A 16,113-nucleotide genomic window follows, 5' to 3' on the forward strand; every position below is an offset into this window, starting at 1 on the left:
GTGTGTGAAGTCATCTTAGAGTTCCTACTGTGTGTGAAAGACCCAGGAACTGTGTAGTGAGATTAATAACACTAGATTAATAACACTGGGTTAGATTTCATTTTTTGCAGTGCAGGAACTGTGTAGTTCTAGGGGCAGCCTCTCCTGTTAGTAGTTAGTAGAACTGTGTTCCTAGAACTGTTCTGTCCGAATGCACCTTTTGGGGGAGGGTCTTTTCCCTGTGCAGAGAAACTGTTTTGTCTGCGCCTTATGTTGACCCCGCGGGAACCCTGCATATGTGGTTCTATGTGGTTCTTATGATGTTCTATGTGGTTCTAAGGGTTTGCGCTTCTGTGTGGTTCCATATGGTTCTGTGTAATTCAATATAGATCTATGTTGTCCTGTGTGATTCTTAGGATTTGAGCTTCTGTGTGGTTCCAGTTCGTTCTAAGTGGTTCCATATGGTTCTGTATTGTTCTAAAGGGTTCTGTGTGTGTAGTTATGGTTCTGTGTGGTTCTTCTCTCCAGCAGACAGCCAAGAACTCACCTGGACCAGCTCAATGCCCCTCCTCCTGCAGAGAGACAGAGAGAGAGTGTTAGTCCTGCTGACACCTGACACACGCACGCACGCACACACACACACACACACACACACACACACACTGCTCATCACACAAACATACATACACAGACACACAAACACTGCTCATCACACAAACATACATACACACTGCTCATCACACAAACATACATATATACACACACACACACACACTGCTCATCACACACTGCTATTTACTGTAATTTCCCAACTATTAGCAGTTAAGTATAAGCATTAACAGGCTTATACATTGATTTTGCAAAATGTATGAATATATAAATGTGTATATACATGTGTGTGTATGTGTTTGTGTGTGTGCGTGTGTGTGTGTGTGTGTGTGTTTGTGTGTGTGTTGTGTGTGTGTGTTTGTGTGTATGTGTTTGTGAGAATACGGATACTAAAAAGGATCGTTATTAATGCTCATCATTGACCAATATGACATAACTAACTATGTGTGTATATGTGTGTGTGTGCGTGTATGTGTGTGTGCGTGTGTGTGTGTCCTCTCCATACTCTCTCTTAAATACCTACTCACACACACATACACACACCTACACGTACACTTTCTCTCTGTCTCTCTCGCTCTATCTCTCTCTCTCACACACACACACACACACACACTATGCATAGACACACTCTCTCTCACACACACATTCTCTCACTCTCTCTCTCACACACACAGACACATACATAGACACACGCCTCTATATTCTCTCACATACACGCAAACACTATACACACTCTCTCTCTAGCTGTTTCATACACACCCCTCTCTCCTTTCTAACACCACACACACACACACACACACACACACACACACTAACACAAAAACAGAGTGCATGCTCTCTGGTTCTGTCTCTCACACACACACACACACACACACACACACCACTATGCATCAACGGGACATTCTTCTGGGAGTTTCCATTTCCAAAGAAGGATGACAACCACTTCACTGTGTGTGTGTGTGTGTGTGTATTTATGGAAAACGGTTCTTCTGGCATTCATCCACTCCTCTCTAGCTGTGGAGTTTAGAAATGCACCAACACTAGTGCACCTCAACTGCCTCATTCAGATTTCTACCAAACACACACTCACACACACACACGCACACTTTTATCCTGGCTAAGACTAAGTAGGGTTCCTGTAGGGTTCCTGTAATGGCAACGCCATAGACTAAGTAGGGTTCCTGTAGGGTTCCTGTAATGGCAACACCATAGACTAAGTAGGGTTCCTGTAGGGTTCCTGTAGGGTTGCTGTATAAATAAGAGAGTTAAACCTGAGGGAGGTTTAACTCTCTTATTTGAAAAACATGAAGAGATGAGGGAGCTATGGCGTTGCCATTACAGGAACCCTACAGGAACCCTACTTAGTCTATGGTGTTGCCATTACAGGAACCCTACAGGAACCCTACTTAGTCTATGGTGTTGCCATTACAGGAACCCTACAGGAACCCTACTTAGTCTATGGCGTTGCCATTACAGGAACCCTACTTAGTCTATGGTGTTGCCATTACAGGAACCCTACTTAGTCTATGGTGTTGCCATTACAGGAACCCTACAGGAACCCTACTTAGTCTATGGTGTTGCCATTACAGGAACCCTACTTAGTCTATGGTGTTGCCATTACAGGAACCCTACAGGAACCCTACTTTAGGGTATGTTCAGACAAATGTCTTTTTCTGACACAAGAAGTTGTGCAGACCGCTTTTTCAGTTTGAAAAAAAAGCTGCCATCGTATTGTTCCAAAAAGCAGCCGGAAGCGTCTTTTTGCTATAGACAAAGTGACTAACGTTACGTGTGGATACAAAATGTTGCGGAAGAGAAAACTCACGTTGGCTATTGCTTTTGGTATGTTATGGTAAAGTTGTGAAGTCATGTCAAACAATTCGCTATGCTCAGACACTAAAACGAGTCTCTCGATCGGTGTTCTGTCACCTTCTCCATTTTTTACTTGCTTGTCATGGGAAACCACAGGTCTCGGTAATCAGCTTGTGATTGGTCATCTGTAAATAAGACAGCGTGACGTATGGCGTTTTTCCGCTAGAAGTTGAACATTTCTCAACTTCTGAGCTGCAGTAAAAGACGGTTGCAGTCACATTTTAAAAAAGCCGACGACTTTTTTGAAAACACGGTCTACTCCATAGAGATAATGTAAAACGAACGCCGGCAGCTGAGAAAAAGACGCTTAGTCTGAACGTACCCTTAGTCTATGGCGTTGATATTACAGGAACGCTACTTAGTCTAAGGCATTGATATTACAGGAACCCTACTTAGTCTAAGGCGTTGATATTGCCTAAGGCTTGCATCCTCCCTCCTCCTATGTCCTTCATACTGTATTGAGATCGTCATTATAACTCCTTCATACTAACCCGTATTGAGATCGTCATTATAACTCTGTCCTTCATACTAACCCGTATTGAGATCGTCATTATAACTCTGTCCTTCATACTAACCCGTATTGAGATCGTCATTATAACTCTGTCCTTCATACTAACCCCCGTATTGAGATCGTCATTATAACTCTGTCCTTCATACTAACCCGTATTGAGATCGTCATTATAACTCTGTCCTTCATACTATATATACCAGTTATATCACCAGGGTTCCTACACATTTTTGATTCCAAAATTCCATACTTTTCCCATACTTAATTTCCAGACTTGGAAAACTAGAGCTTTACATGCTTATTATTATGTTCTACATAAACTAGGGCACACACTCACACACACACACACACACACACATACAAACACACTCACACACACACACAAACAGACTCACACAAACACACTCACACACACACACATTTACTCATCTACTCCCAATTCAGCAAGAATAAAAGTGCAGAGAAGACAGAGAGAGAGACAGATAGGCATGGAGAGAGACAGACAGAGAGAGAGACAGACACACACATAGGCATGGAGAGAGACAGACAGAGAGAGAGACAGATAGGCATGGAGAGAGACAGACAGAGAGAGAGACAGATAGGCATGGAGAGAGACAGACAGAGAGGAGAGGCAGACACACAGATAGGCATGGAGAGAGACAGACATGGAGACACACCGGCAGACAAGAAGCTAAAAAGAGAGGGAGGGAGGGAGAGAGAGATGAGCACATGCAATGCTATCTGCCCCACTTTTATATTCAACCTATTACATAATATCCCATCTCTCACTCTCTCTCACACACACACACACACACATAGACACACATTAATCACATTTTATGTTTGTATACCACAGATACACATACACATTACTGGTATAGACACATATGTGTTGCTTGCACACACACACACACACACACTCTGATTGACAAACATTACATAAGCATACACTAAAGTAAACTGCCAAGAAGAACATCTCAGCCAAGCACACACACAGAGAGTCACTACAGAAGAGTGTGTGTGTGTGTGTGTGTGTGTGTGGCAAGGAGGCAAAAAAAGGACTGGCCCACAGTACTAAGAAACACTAATGCTGTGATTCCGCTGTCTATGCTGATGGCTTGTGACAACCCGTAACTTGTGAAATAACGTCACTTCCTCGTAAGAAAGACCAATCAATCGAGTAACGTAGCATTGTCTAGCGTTTGTTTTTAGCAATACAGCAACATTGCTAGCCACTTTTACCAACACCAACAGATAAAAAACATATTCCACGATATTCCACGAACAACAAGACAACGTAACACATACCTGTGAGGCATTGGAATGTGTATGAGTAATTGGAATGGACATCTACATTTGCTAAGCAGCAAAAGAGGAGTAAAATAGCTACAAACACAGGGCGCAGCCATCTTTGTTTTCAAGTCGTAAGAACTCTCCGCCAAACTTGGTGGTCCTCTGGCTTGTACGAGATCGCTTCTCGTCAGATGACTTGAAATGGGCGTGTCGTTGCGTAATTTTGCATAACTTCCAATTTTTCGGACTGCTGTGGAAATCGTAGACAAATGTAAGGAGTGATGTTATATGAGGAGAAATGTAAAGTGTGTTGTTATGGAGTGTTGTTATGTTATATGGAGTGTTGTTATGGAGTGTTGTTGTGGAGTGTTGTTATGTTATATGGAGTGTTGTTGTTATATGGAGTGTTGTTATGGAGTGTTGTTATGTTATATGGAGTGTAGTTATGTTATATGGAGTGTTGTTATGTTTTATGGAGTGTAGTTATGGAGTGTAGTTATGGAGTGTAGTTATGGAGTGTAGTTATGTTATATGGAGTGTTGTTATGGAGTGTTGTTATGTTATGTGGAGTGTTATGGAGTGTTGTTATGTATGATGGAAATACGAGCGTTCGTCATAATATGCTTAATGGTAAGCACCCTAACGGGCACATCATGGAATGATCCTACATGTCAATCCAAATAAAGAACTAAAATGTCTACGTGTGTGTGTGTGTGTGTGTGTGTGTGTGCGTGCGTGCGTGTGTGTGTGCGCACATGTGTGTGTGTGTCTACGTGTGTATACGTGTGTGTGTGTGTGTGTCAGTGTTGTGATTCCCTTTCCACCACAAGCAGAACACGAGTGCTGAACACGGACTCACACTCAACAGTCAACACACATCAGGCACACACACACACACACACACATCCCCCTTCACACTCCATAATGTCAGATGACAGTCTAAATTCTGAGTTTATATTTCAGTGACACTGTCTTCAACATCCTCTTTCTGTCTCGCCCTCCCTCTCTCAGCTTTCTGGTTTTCATCCGCGCTGCTGGAGGCGGTTCCGGCTCTTCTCACGCGCAGTGCTTCATGTTTTGACAGGTCCTCGTGCTGCTCTGAATGTATTTGACAATAGAACGCGCTCAAGAGATCAAGAATCCGTTTCACGTGCTGCTGCAGCTGTGATACAAAATGTTCTTCTGCTGAATGCGAGGCGTGTGTAAGACACCGCGCACAGACATCATTTTCCCTCATTTTACTTATTCCGTAACAGCGACCTGTTATACCACGTGCATGTACACCAAAACCCTAAATAATAAATAAGTCATACCGCTGTCAGGCACCCTCCTTCCCCGGGAATACACGGTAATAGCAGCGTAACAACAGCCTTGCCCGCACCAGCTAGTTAATCGCGGCCGACGTGTTGCCAGCTCTGCTGAACCTGCGGAAGCGGAGAGGCCTCGTGCCCGTCCGTGGGCCTCACCTGCACATGTCGGCGAAGGCCAGAAAATTCAGCTTCTTCATCTTTTTCTCGCTGAGCCAGAAGCCCACGCGCCGGCCGCGGAGGAAGGTCTGCATCTCCTGATCCTCGCGGCCCTCCTCCAGATATGACAGACTCGCGCAACCGGACTCTCCGGCGAAAACAGGAAACAAGTGAACTTACTCACACAACCCTGTCGAGAGAGAGAGAGCGAGACATGTTAGGGTCGGCCGCGATGTCCATCCGTACTGGTCCTCCGGAGAGACAGGCAGGGTCCAGCTAACGTTACTTAAAATGACTGATGCTTAACATAACCGAGTTCCTCTTGCAATTAACGTTAAGCAATTAGCTGCTACTGTTATTGGGTTGAAATGGACTCCAACGTTACGTGCCCAATGGCTAGTAATGGACCAGTCCCTTTCATGTTTTTCTTGCGATCCCGGAGCAATCTGAGATAACTCAAGAGTCTAAAAAGGCTCAAATGCGCCATAATATTCACTAATGTTCCTAGACGCAGCAAGCTAGCTAACATACGTTATAGCCCTCGGTTAGACATCTTCATGGGTTTGAAGAGGGTGAAACCTGCCCCACAGGAAAACATCTACGATCGCATACCGTTAACAACCGTTTGCACAGTGTGATGAATGAAACAAACAGCCTTACCAGTTAGTGCATTTCCGACAAGATAATCGCTGTTTTCGTCGGGGTAGCAACCGAGCTAGCTAGCTTGAAAGCCGTCCACTAACGTTTCCCAGTGATCTTAACCACAGATTCAGAAGGAACCGATCAAAAGCGCGCAGTCACCCGGAGATGTTTTTAATCCCAATGAGGTATTCGAATCGATGTGGGCACGATCACACCCTAACGTTCGAAGGGCAATGTATGTGCCCGCCACTACCATGACACGGGTCGGCAGCGCGCAGCCAAATGGATCACACAGCTCCTCTCCCTCTCTCTCACACACACACACACACTTACACATTCATACACACTACTCGCCCTGAATTCAATGAAAACCTGCGATGCCTCGCATGACCAACAGAGGGAAGCAGACAGGAGAACCGTCCCTTAAAGGGGCAGCTAGAACGTTTGGTCACTTAAACCTCTTCACCATTGACCACCCCAGAAACCCACAAAGTCCTCCGACACATATAGGCTACTAAATGTACATGTAGACCCCGCCATTCGGAGCATGACCTCTAAACTTTACTGCTGGCCACAGCTCTAAGACACAAGTTATGGTGTATTTGAGTTGTTGACTACAGGGCTCTGCACGAGACGCTACTATAGTGACATGTTGTGGATGCACTTGTTATTAGTTATGCCTGTTATTCCACTTCACAAAGAAATTGCATTTGTTATTAGTTATGCCTGTCATTCCACTTCACAAAGAAATTGCATTTGTTTATTAAAAATAGTCAGAAGACTGCTCCGCAGTCGCTTCTACGTCCTCGTTGTGGATTTTGTCATTTCTCTGATGCATTACTGATGTGATCTTTATTTAGCATGATGCATTACTGATGCATTACTGATGTGATCTTTATTTAGCATGATGCATGGTGTACGGAGCCCCTAAGGGGACATGAGCAAAAAAAAATCTAAAGTTTAGTTTCATGTGCTCACGTGAAACTTTCATGTGCTCACGCAAAACTTTCATGTGCTCACGTGAAACTTTCATGTGCAGAATTTTTTTTAAAAGTTTAGTTTCATGTGCTCACGTGAAACTTTCATGTGCTCACGTAAAAGTTTCAGGTGCACACTTGAAACTTTTGCGTGCGCACATGAAAGTTTCGTGTGGGCACATGAAAGCCATATTGATGTAGCCTGGTCCATACTGGAGACAGTCACAGCTAGAGAAATGACTACAGTACAGGAATTAGTTGTGCTATATTTTAATCTAGGTCTTCATTATAAGGACATTGCTGCTTTGCTTGCAAGTCGTCACCATTATATGGTTTCGATACGACATTTAAAACGGATTTTAAAGTCTTGTAATCTGTTCCGGCGCAAGGGATACAGCGATTTGAATCAGGCCATTACTTTCATTCATGAACAGCTACAAACATCTGGCCAGCTCCACGGATATAGGTGGATGTACACAAAATGCAAGGAGAATGGATTAAACATGAGGAAAGAGGATGTTCGACTAATTTTACGATAACTAGATCCAAGAGGTGTTGAACTCAGAGTGAGGAGACGGCTTCATCGCCGAAACTACTTTGCTAAAGGGCCTAATTACATTTGGCACTTAGACTCTTATGACAAATTGAAGCCTTTTGGCATCTGTATAAACGGCTGTATCGACGGATTTTCGCGGAAAATCATCTGGATGAATGCATTTACCACAAGCAGTGATCCAAAACTTATTGGTGGCTACTACATGGAGGCAGTGGAAAGGTTGGGTGGTTGTCCAAGGATTGTCCGAGGCGACCGAGGCACTGAGAGACTGTCAGCGCTTTCTCCGTTGCAACATTCACGATGGCTCTGCTATTGACAGCTATGAAGGGGCAAGCACGGCCAATCAGAGGATAGAAAGTTGGTGGGGCTTCCTCAGGAGAGAATCAATGGAGTTTTACATCTGTCTGTTTGCTGATCTGAAGGACCGTGGTTTGTTCGACGGTGCGTATTTGGACAGAGGTCTAATTCAATTCTGCTTCATGGGCATCATCCAGGTAAGCTACACATAGCCTACACTCACTGTTGATTAGGCTGCATTGTTATTTGTTACACACCTACATTGTTACTGTAAACATAGGTTGTCACAAACGAACCAACGTTGTCCAAGGTCTTGGACAAACAGTAGGCCTAACACACGGCGAATGTGTAAAATGAATGTGATGTTGCCTATGACTGCTGAAACAAATTAGATGGATAAATTCATGCTATTGGCAAGAGCAGATCATTTGTTCCTGTGTCTGGATGTTGTGTAACCTACGACATTCTGCATACTAATCAGTTTTGTGATAACCTAAGCAGGGGCGATTCTAGACCTAGAGCTTTGCTGGGGCACAGGCCCCCAACTCCCAATACATTAAAAAACAAAAAAATTAACTGTGCGCGCATGATGAAAGGCTATGAAATAAATGGCTAGCCTGATTTGGACCATCACATATCTCCCCTAGGTCACAGACATCCTCCTCCATACTCTGAATAGTTTTACGTCTAGCCCCCATCATGTTCTCATCCGTTTCTTGCCTGTCTCTCTCCTCCCCCTGCCTGGTACTGGACTGCCCAGCCTGTGCTCTTTCTCCCCTCTCTTCTCCCTCTCTTTGACCTTCTTCTTCTCCTCCTTCTCCTCCTCCAGCACTCTCTCCCTCAATTGTTGTAGCAGCCACTATCCAGCAACATCCAAACACATAGGCATAAGGAGGCCTATACCCGCACCACCAGACTGGCAAGTAGCTTCATCCACCAAGCAATCAGGATGCTGAACACTCTACCCACTCTCCCATCACTGACAGCCCCCCCCCCACCCACCAGCCAGCCAGGAACCTAGGAAACTAGGATCCTGTCTACCCTAACCCCCAACACCGCCCTGTGGAACTGCACTGTGACTGGCAAGCCCTAACGTGTTGCTGCTTCACATCAAGCCTGATATACTTGAAATTACTGCATACTGCATATCAATGTAAATATACAGGTCACACAAGCACAAGTTTAAACTTCATGTAACTGTTAAGACTATATAAATATACAACACAACTACCTCTATTTTTATATATATATATATATATATGTCCTATATTTCTATTTTGATACATACATGTTCTATATTTCAGTCTTGCACTTTAATTTAATGTTTATTGTCTATGGCTATGTCTATAGTATGTCTATGTCTGTATTTAAAGTATGTCTATGTCTGCATGGGAAAGTAAGAAACGAAATTTAAATTCTTTGTATGACCAGTGCATGTAAAGAAATTGACAATAAAAGCCGACTTGACTTGACTTGACTTGACTTGATACATACTCGCTGCATGAATTTAATAGGCTTTCCTACTAACACAAGGGAAGTTTATTTTTAGTCAAAATTGAGATATACTTCCCTCCCAGGCAAGGGCCCTATAGACATCCTGGCAATACTGCAGTTCTTTGTAGCTTAAATAGCCTACTAAAGCCTTCATACTGACTTTTGGTGATAATTTGCAAATGTAGCCTATAATAATCTACACAGATGGCTATTCTGATTCTTAGGCTACATTTGCAAATGCAGTAAACTTATTTAAGTTTGCCATTAAACTATTAATCAAATCACAGCACTGGCTATTACCAGCATAAATGTTAATGTTACCGTTAATGTGGGCAAAATTGTCATACCTCCCTCTTCCTCCTCATCTCTCCTCACTGTTCCTGTTCCTCTCCCTCTGTTCAGGAAAACATTTCTGATGTCCATCTCTGAATAGTTTATCAGAAGGCTATGTTTAGTTTTACAGTACAGGACTCTCTCTACAGTAGGTATAAATCATTATTAATTGTCCGCATGTCTGCATGCAGCCTACTGTAGCATGGTGTGTGTGTGTGAGGGAGAGAGCACAAGCTGGTAAACTGTTGCTAAATTTAGGCTACAATGACGCTAAGCATTGAAAAACAGATGCTAGTTATGTGGGCAACACTCTCTAACAGCGATCAACTTGTCATTTTTTCTGTCAATCAAGTTGTGAATTTGTTGTAACATTAAACAGGGGACGACTTACTCTGCTCAAAGTGATGTAACGAGCTCCAACGGATTCCACAGTGTATGTGTGTGCAGTACAACGAAACACTCGGAAGAATCATGTGAACGATTTTCATTGGTTGTTGCGTTCAATCTTACCCAGCTACAGAGGTGCTATTTCCTGATTGGCTATTATGGCCCCTTTCTTTATTCCTTATCATTTTTTATTGGCTGGTAAGTGACAGGCTCGAGCCATGATTAAAGCAGGCATGGAGATGCGCTCATGAATGTCGTTTCCAGCTAGAGCCGCGCTAGAATTGTACTGGGGCACTGGAGACTTTTACTAAGGCACGTGCCCCAGTGAATAAGGTCTAGTGACGCCCCTGAACCTAAGTATTAGTGACAGAAGTTGGTGTTAAACTGTTAAGGCTAAGATGTGCAGGAATTGTTCTAGTGTGATTTACTAGTCGTCCAGTAGATGGCGCTCCAACATAAAGAATAGCGATACATTGTATGGTAGTTTTTGTTATTTGTTAGGCCCTAAATTAAAAAAAAAACCATGACAATAACAAATTGCAAAAATTACTTTTTTTTTTATTTATTCCCAATAAACTTTTTTCCAGGATGAATTAGATGAGACAACTCGTGTGTGGGATTCCCATGTCATCAGACCATCAAAGAATGACAGAGTGCCCAGTGGTCAACCCAGAGTCATGTACATGTTCCCTGAACTCCACAGAACTGATGACTGCATTTCCCCAGTGGAAATAGCCGATTTACAGCTTTGTCAGAGTAGCTGCACATTTCGACCAATAGTGCCATGTGACACAGACATCTACAACATCTGCAACTTCCTTATGGTTGAATCCCAACTGCATCTTCCGGCTGATGCTTATCAAGCATTGGATTTGTATCTGCACTTGAGAAATGAAATCAGGTCCACTCTCTAATTCTATCTACACGAAACACATCAACTTTCTTAAGTCAGCGTGTAAATGATAAATGATAGCCTACTGACGCTGTTAATTCATCTGTTATGTGTATTATGAATCTTGGTAATGTACTGTAGGATGTTTTGCTTTGCCCTCACATCAGTCATGAACAGGGAAATATTGACAGAAGCACAGCAAAGAAATGAAGCATATGACATGAATGAAGAAATTGTAATTTTCATTTACTTGGACATTTTGAGTGTTTCCCATGTGAGGCTTCAACAAAAACAGCCATTGGTATTTGCCATTAAAATGTGAAACAGGTGAATGTGCTATATTCTGCAGTATTGTACAGTAATAACAGCTTCCCTGAAAAGGCATAACATAAATATAACATAACAAACATGTATCTTAATAATCACTTTCCAAACATTCATGAACAGCATCAGTGTGTAGTGTATTTAACTGCTAAATGCAAATCTGCAAAAACTCATGTGTCAGTACATTACATAACAAACATTGATGCTTAATAACAAATAAGTAAAAGTGTCACATTTATTACATCCATTACAACAGCCAACAACAAACATTTGATTGTCAACAGATATCTCATGTTTCAACTTCTTTTTAAGGTTCACTTTTTAGAGTCTACACAATATCCATTGTGAAACAATCACCAGACAATACACAGTCAAATTCTGTTCAGAATTTGGGGTATGTGCTGTAGGTGCATGGTAATTCAAGTACTGCTCCACAAGTGTGTGCAACAGGCCTGCGACTTAAACCACACAATTTATTAAAAGTTACTTCAATTTTGTCTTTTCACAGCACAGTGGACCCTGTGCAGAAGTGCAAAAAGGTCTAGCTTCTTTTGGTCAATGCTTCTGACATATCGTAGTAGGTGGTTGAGGGCTGCCTGCTCCTGTGTACTTAAGCTTTCATTTGACGGTTTAATCATCTGTGCCACTTTCCTGTTGGTTGGTCTCTTAGACTCATAGAGTTCCATTAGGCGGCCTTTGGTTATGGGAGTTGGCAAAGCAGTGTGAATACTGGACAGAAAACAATCAATTATAAATTTCGGCTCTTGAAGAAGAGCTTTGTGTGCCATTGTTACAATGGTAGCCTTTAGGTTCTCTTTACAGGGCAGGCAGTGTGCGCCCATTCGTGAGAAGAGGTCGAGTAATTCCTCCTCATCACTCTCATCCATGCTGCCCTGCATTGCTTTTTCAATGGATAGTCTCTCAGTCACTGACAGGAATCTGGCAAAGGACGTCATCAAGAGTTCTTCATCCACTGAGCTGACTCCTTGGCAGCAGGCAAGAACAAAAGCTGGTGACAGTGATAGGCATGATGCCGTGGTCCAAGTATCCTTTCAACCAGACTCTACTAACTGCTTTCCATTCCTTCTCAGAATAGTCTGGTCGTAGTCTGGGAACTCTCTCTTCTTCCCCCTCACACTGTTCCAAGAAGTGTTCCCAGAAGGCGGAATACACCTCTCTTGACACACCATCGCTGTCCACAGCTTTCTCATTTATTAACTCCTTTTTCAGATTAACATTCAGTACTCTTGGATCCATGAAGACATTAAGGACATCATGAACTATGTTTACTCGCCTTAATTCCACATACAGGACTGCTTTTTCAGACTGATCTGGTGATGCTGTAAGACTGTTTGATGATGCAGGTTCATCGTTAAATGTAGAATGCTGCAATTTAAAAAACAAACAAAAAACAATTAGATGAGATTATTGATTTATTAAATAAGTTAGATTACTGACAGAAAATTAACTAGATGTACCGCAGAGCGGTACAAAATATGACCGCCGCCCAGTCCAGCACATGTTTTCCACAAAAATAAGTCACGCTGAAAGGCATATATGATTCTAACTGTCTCACTGAATTGCATTATGCACACTCAATTCTCACTGGTATCTGCTAGACAACAAGTACCAAAACATGATTAGTTCATAGATTTTACATGTAATATACATTTTATACAACCCCACCCCCATCTTGCCTGTTCATAATTCTGAGAAATTCTTGAATTGTGTGCATGTGTGCGTGTACATGTTTATGTTTATGTGTGTGTGGGTGGGTGTGTGTGCGTGCATGTGCTTGTGTGTTTGCCTGTTTATGTGCCTGTGTGTGTGCATGTGCATGCATTTGATATATGTCTACTGTGTGAGTATGTGTCATACGTAGGATTACTGTGAATGTATGTGTGTGCGTGTGTATCTGTTTATGCACATGTGTGCATATGGAATGGGTTTGCATGACCCCTGGAGGCAAACATACGCAACAAATTGGTCATCCTAGGCCCTACGGTTCTCAAGATATTCACAGAAAACTGTGTCTGCCCTACCCTCCTTTCGGGGGGTCCAGTCCAGCGGGGGGGGCTACAGATCAAAACGAAAAGCGACGGTTCCATGCTATCTATGTGGGGTTACATGCCCACCAAGTTTCGTGTACCCCGGTCTTTCAGTGTGCCGGGAATCCTTGTTGGTGTACGGTCACTAAATGTACACATAAATTAGTTTATTGTAAGGTCCCCCATGAATGAAAGTCCACAAAACTTGGCATGCATTCGGAGGGTGTCATAATGATCCTACACTACTCAATTTCGTGCAGTTTTGACCATGTCAGCCAGAGATATTGTGATGAAAACACCTAATGTTTTGCTTTTTAATTTTTAACTAGGTGGTGCTATCCATGAAATGAGCGGTTATGGAATGGGTTGACATGGCCCTTTGAGATCAACATACAAAAAAAAAAAGGTCCTCCTAAACCCTATGGTTCTCGAGATATTCACAGAAAACTGTGTCTGCCCTACCCTCCTTTCGGGGGGTCCAGTCCAGCGGGGGGGCTACAGATCAAAACGAAAAAAGGAGGTTCCATGCTATCCATGTGGGGTTACATGCCCACCAAGTTTCGTGTACCCCGGTCTTACAGTGTCCCGGGAATCCTTGACGGAAATTTGGACATGCGAAAAATAAAAAAAATTAAAAAATTTTTGACTAAACCTATATGACCGCTTCGCTGCGCGGCGGTCATAATTAATGACTGACAATCCAGTTTATCATACAGCAAATACAACAATTTATCATATAGAAAAAATGATGATTATCACCAAGAGCAGGGGTCGGCAACCTTTTCTATTGAAAGGGCCATTATTTTGACCAGAAATAAAAATAAATTTGTCTGGGGCCGCAAATATAGCGGAACCCTTTATAAGAAATCAGTTTAAACATCTCTATCTTTATTAGCCTCAGGCATATAGCATACTCTGCATTGTACAGTATAATATTTTCACTAAATGTTAATGTGTTGGGACAGCTTGAAGCTTAACGACTATATGAAATTGTTAGAAATATTTTATAACTTCCATTTTTAGAGAAAGCCTACCATTTTTTAGAGGTTGCCTACCCCTGACCAAGAGAGAAGAAATACTAATTTCTGATTGGCAGGTAGGTGGCTATTAAGTAAGTGATAATGTCCGCCGAGGTGTCCTGTTAAACGGTATTAATGAACGAGGCAAAGCCTGACCCTGACGCGCAGCGCTTATTATACGGCTACTTTTGGTAAGTAACTACTCAATCACTCAATAGGGACAATTAAAATGTTTCATCACCATTAGCAATAACTTTGTTCAACACTATACCTGCATACTGTTGAGGTCACAATGATTCCAAGGAAGGGTGGAGTCTTCATCACCAGCATCTCCATCATCACCAGCACAAACACCTCCAAACTGTGCTTCAAAGTCTTCGAGAGACGCATGGATGGCAAGGGCAATTGGGGAATCCACCTCATAACTGCACTGGTCTCCATGTTCATTTGACGCAAGCATTAAACAATCATTAGAAAGTGAAGGCAGGACTTCGATGTCACTAATCTCACAAGGGGCTGGTCTTGATTGCCTGGTTGGTTCCCCTGTCTGATGGTAATCAACCAAAAAAACAGAACAAACACAGAATTATTACCTAAGCTTACTTAAAGGAGAATTCTGGTTTGATATTGACCTAAAGTGTGTTGAAACATGATACCGAGTGTGAACGTATGTCTCATTGCTCATCTCGGCTCATCTAGCCGATGCTACCAACAGGTTTTCAAAGGGGGGCCTCGGGCATCGGCCTACCCATGCAAATAAATCACTGTTTTACACCATTTACGAGGCTCAAAGTAGCTCCACACTTCATTGGTAGACTTCCGAGGGCCCTGACATTTAAAACGAGACATTGAGAACTTTGAAAAAGCACTGGTAGATTATTTACAAGACGATTTATACAGACAGTACCTTCAGGAAGTTTACCCTTCGCCGCCATCTTGAATTTAGTCACGATAAGTCGAGCGACGAGTACTAATGAACAGGTATGATGAGGGATCAGTTGCTGCTACTGGAATCCATGCATTTCCACAGAATTATTTTTGTTTTATTTTATTTGCATGGCTAGGCCGATGCCCGAAGCACCCGCAATATCACACCGGTTCATGATAATTACTACTACTGTCTATGCACAATTTCAACCAAATTTTGCTGCTCTTATTTTTTTTCATTATTATATGTGCCCTCTTATTTACTTATTTACTTACTTTTTTGTTTACTTGAATGTTATGTTTGTCTGTGGACTTAAATTGGTAAAATATGTCTTGTCTTCACCGTGGGATAGTGAGAAACGTAATTTTGATCTCTTTGTATGTCTGGAACATGTGAAGAAATTGACAATAAAGCTGACTTTGACTTTGACTATAGGCCTAGCTTATTGCATAACTTTCCTGATAGTGAAGACAAGCCATTTTGTGATCG

At 42.4% G+C, this 16,113-nt stretch overlaps 2 protein-coding genes across 2 annotated transcripts in view; both read right to left on the reverse strand.

The window, feature by feature from the left end:
• The window catches only part of itpk1b (inositol-tetrakisphosphate 1-kinase b), a 70,581-nt gene extending 63,870 nt beyond the window's left edge, over positions 1-6,711 (reverse strand). Inside the window, 3 exon segments of the mRNA XM_048247254.1 lie at positions 527-551; positions 5,728-5,917; positions 6,388-6,711. Coding sequence (XP_048103211.1) covers positions 527-551; positions 5,728-5,822 — 120 coding nt within the window. The 5' untranslated portion in view covers positions 5,823-5,917; positions 6,388-6,711.
• Positions 6,712-11,647: 4,936 nt separating this feature from the next.
• Positions 11,648-15,254, reverse strand: LOC125305081. Its single transcript, XM_048259694.1, has 2 exons — positions 14,968-15,254; positions 11,648-13,015 (listed from the first exon to the last, which is right to left on the reverse strand). The coding sequence occupies exons 1-2, from the start codon at positions 15,154-15,156 to the stop codon at positions 12,596-12,598; spliced, it is 609 nt and encodes a 202-aa protein (XP_048115651.1). The 5' UTR covers positions 15,157-15,254; the 3' UTR covers positions 11,648-12,595.
• Between the last annotated feature and the right edge of the window lie 859 nt (positions 15,255-16,113).

This window comes from Alosa alosa, chromosome 1, assembly GCF_017589495.1.
Source record: "Alosa alosa isolate M-15738 ecotype Scorff River chromosome 1, AALO_Geno_1.1, whole genome shotgun sequence".
NCBI classification, from domain to species: domain Eukaryota; kingdom Metazoa; phylum Chordata; class Actinopteri; order Clupeiformes; family Clupeidae; genus Alosa; species Alosa alosa.

What these genes read in the sequence shown, in the direction of transcription:
- LOC125305081 (XM_048259694.1), bottom strand. Translation starts at nt 15,156, where the DNA reads ATGCTTGCGTCAAATGAACATGGAGACCAGTGCAGTTATGAGGTGGAT. An exon ending in GTGACCTCAACAGTATGCAG is followed by an intron (nt 13,016 to 14,967) that starts GTATAGTGTTGA and finishes TTTAAATTGCAG; the next exon opens with CATTCTACATTTAACGATGA.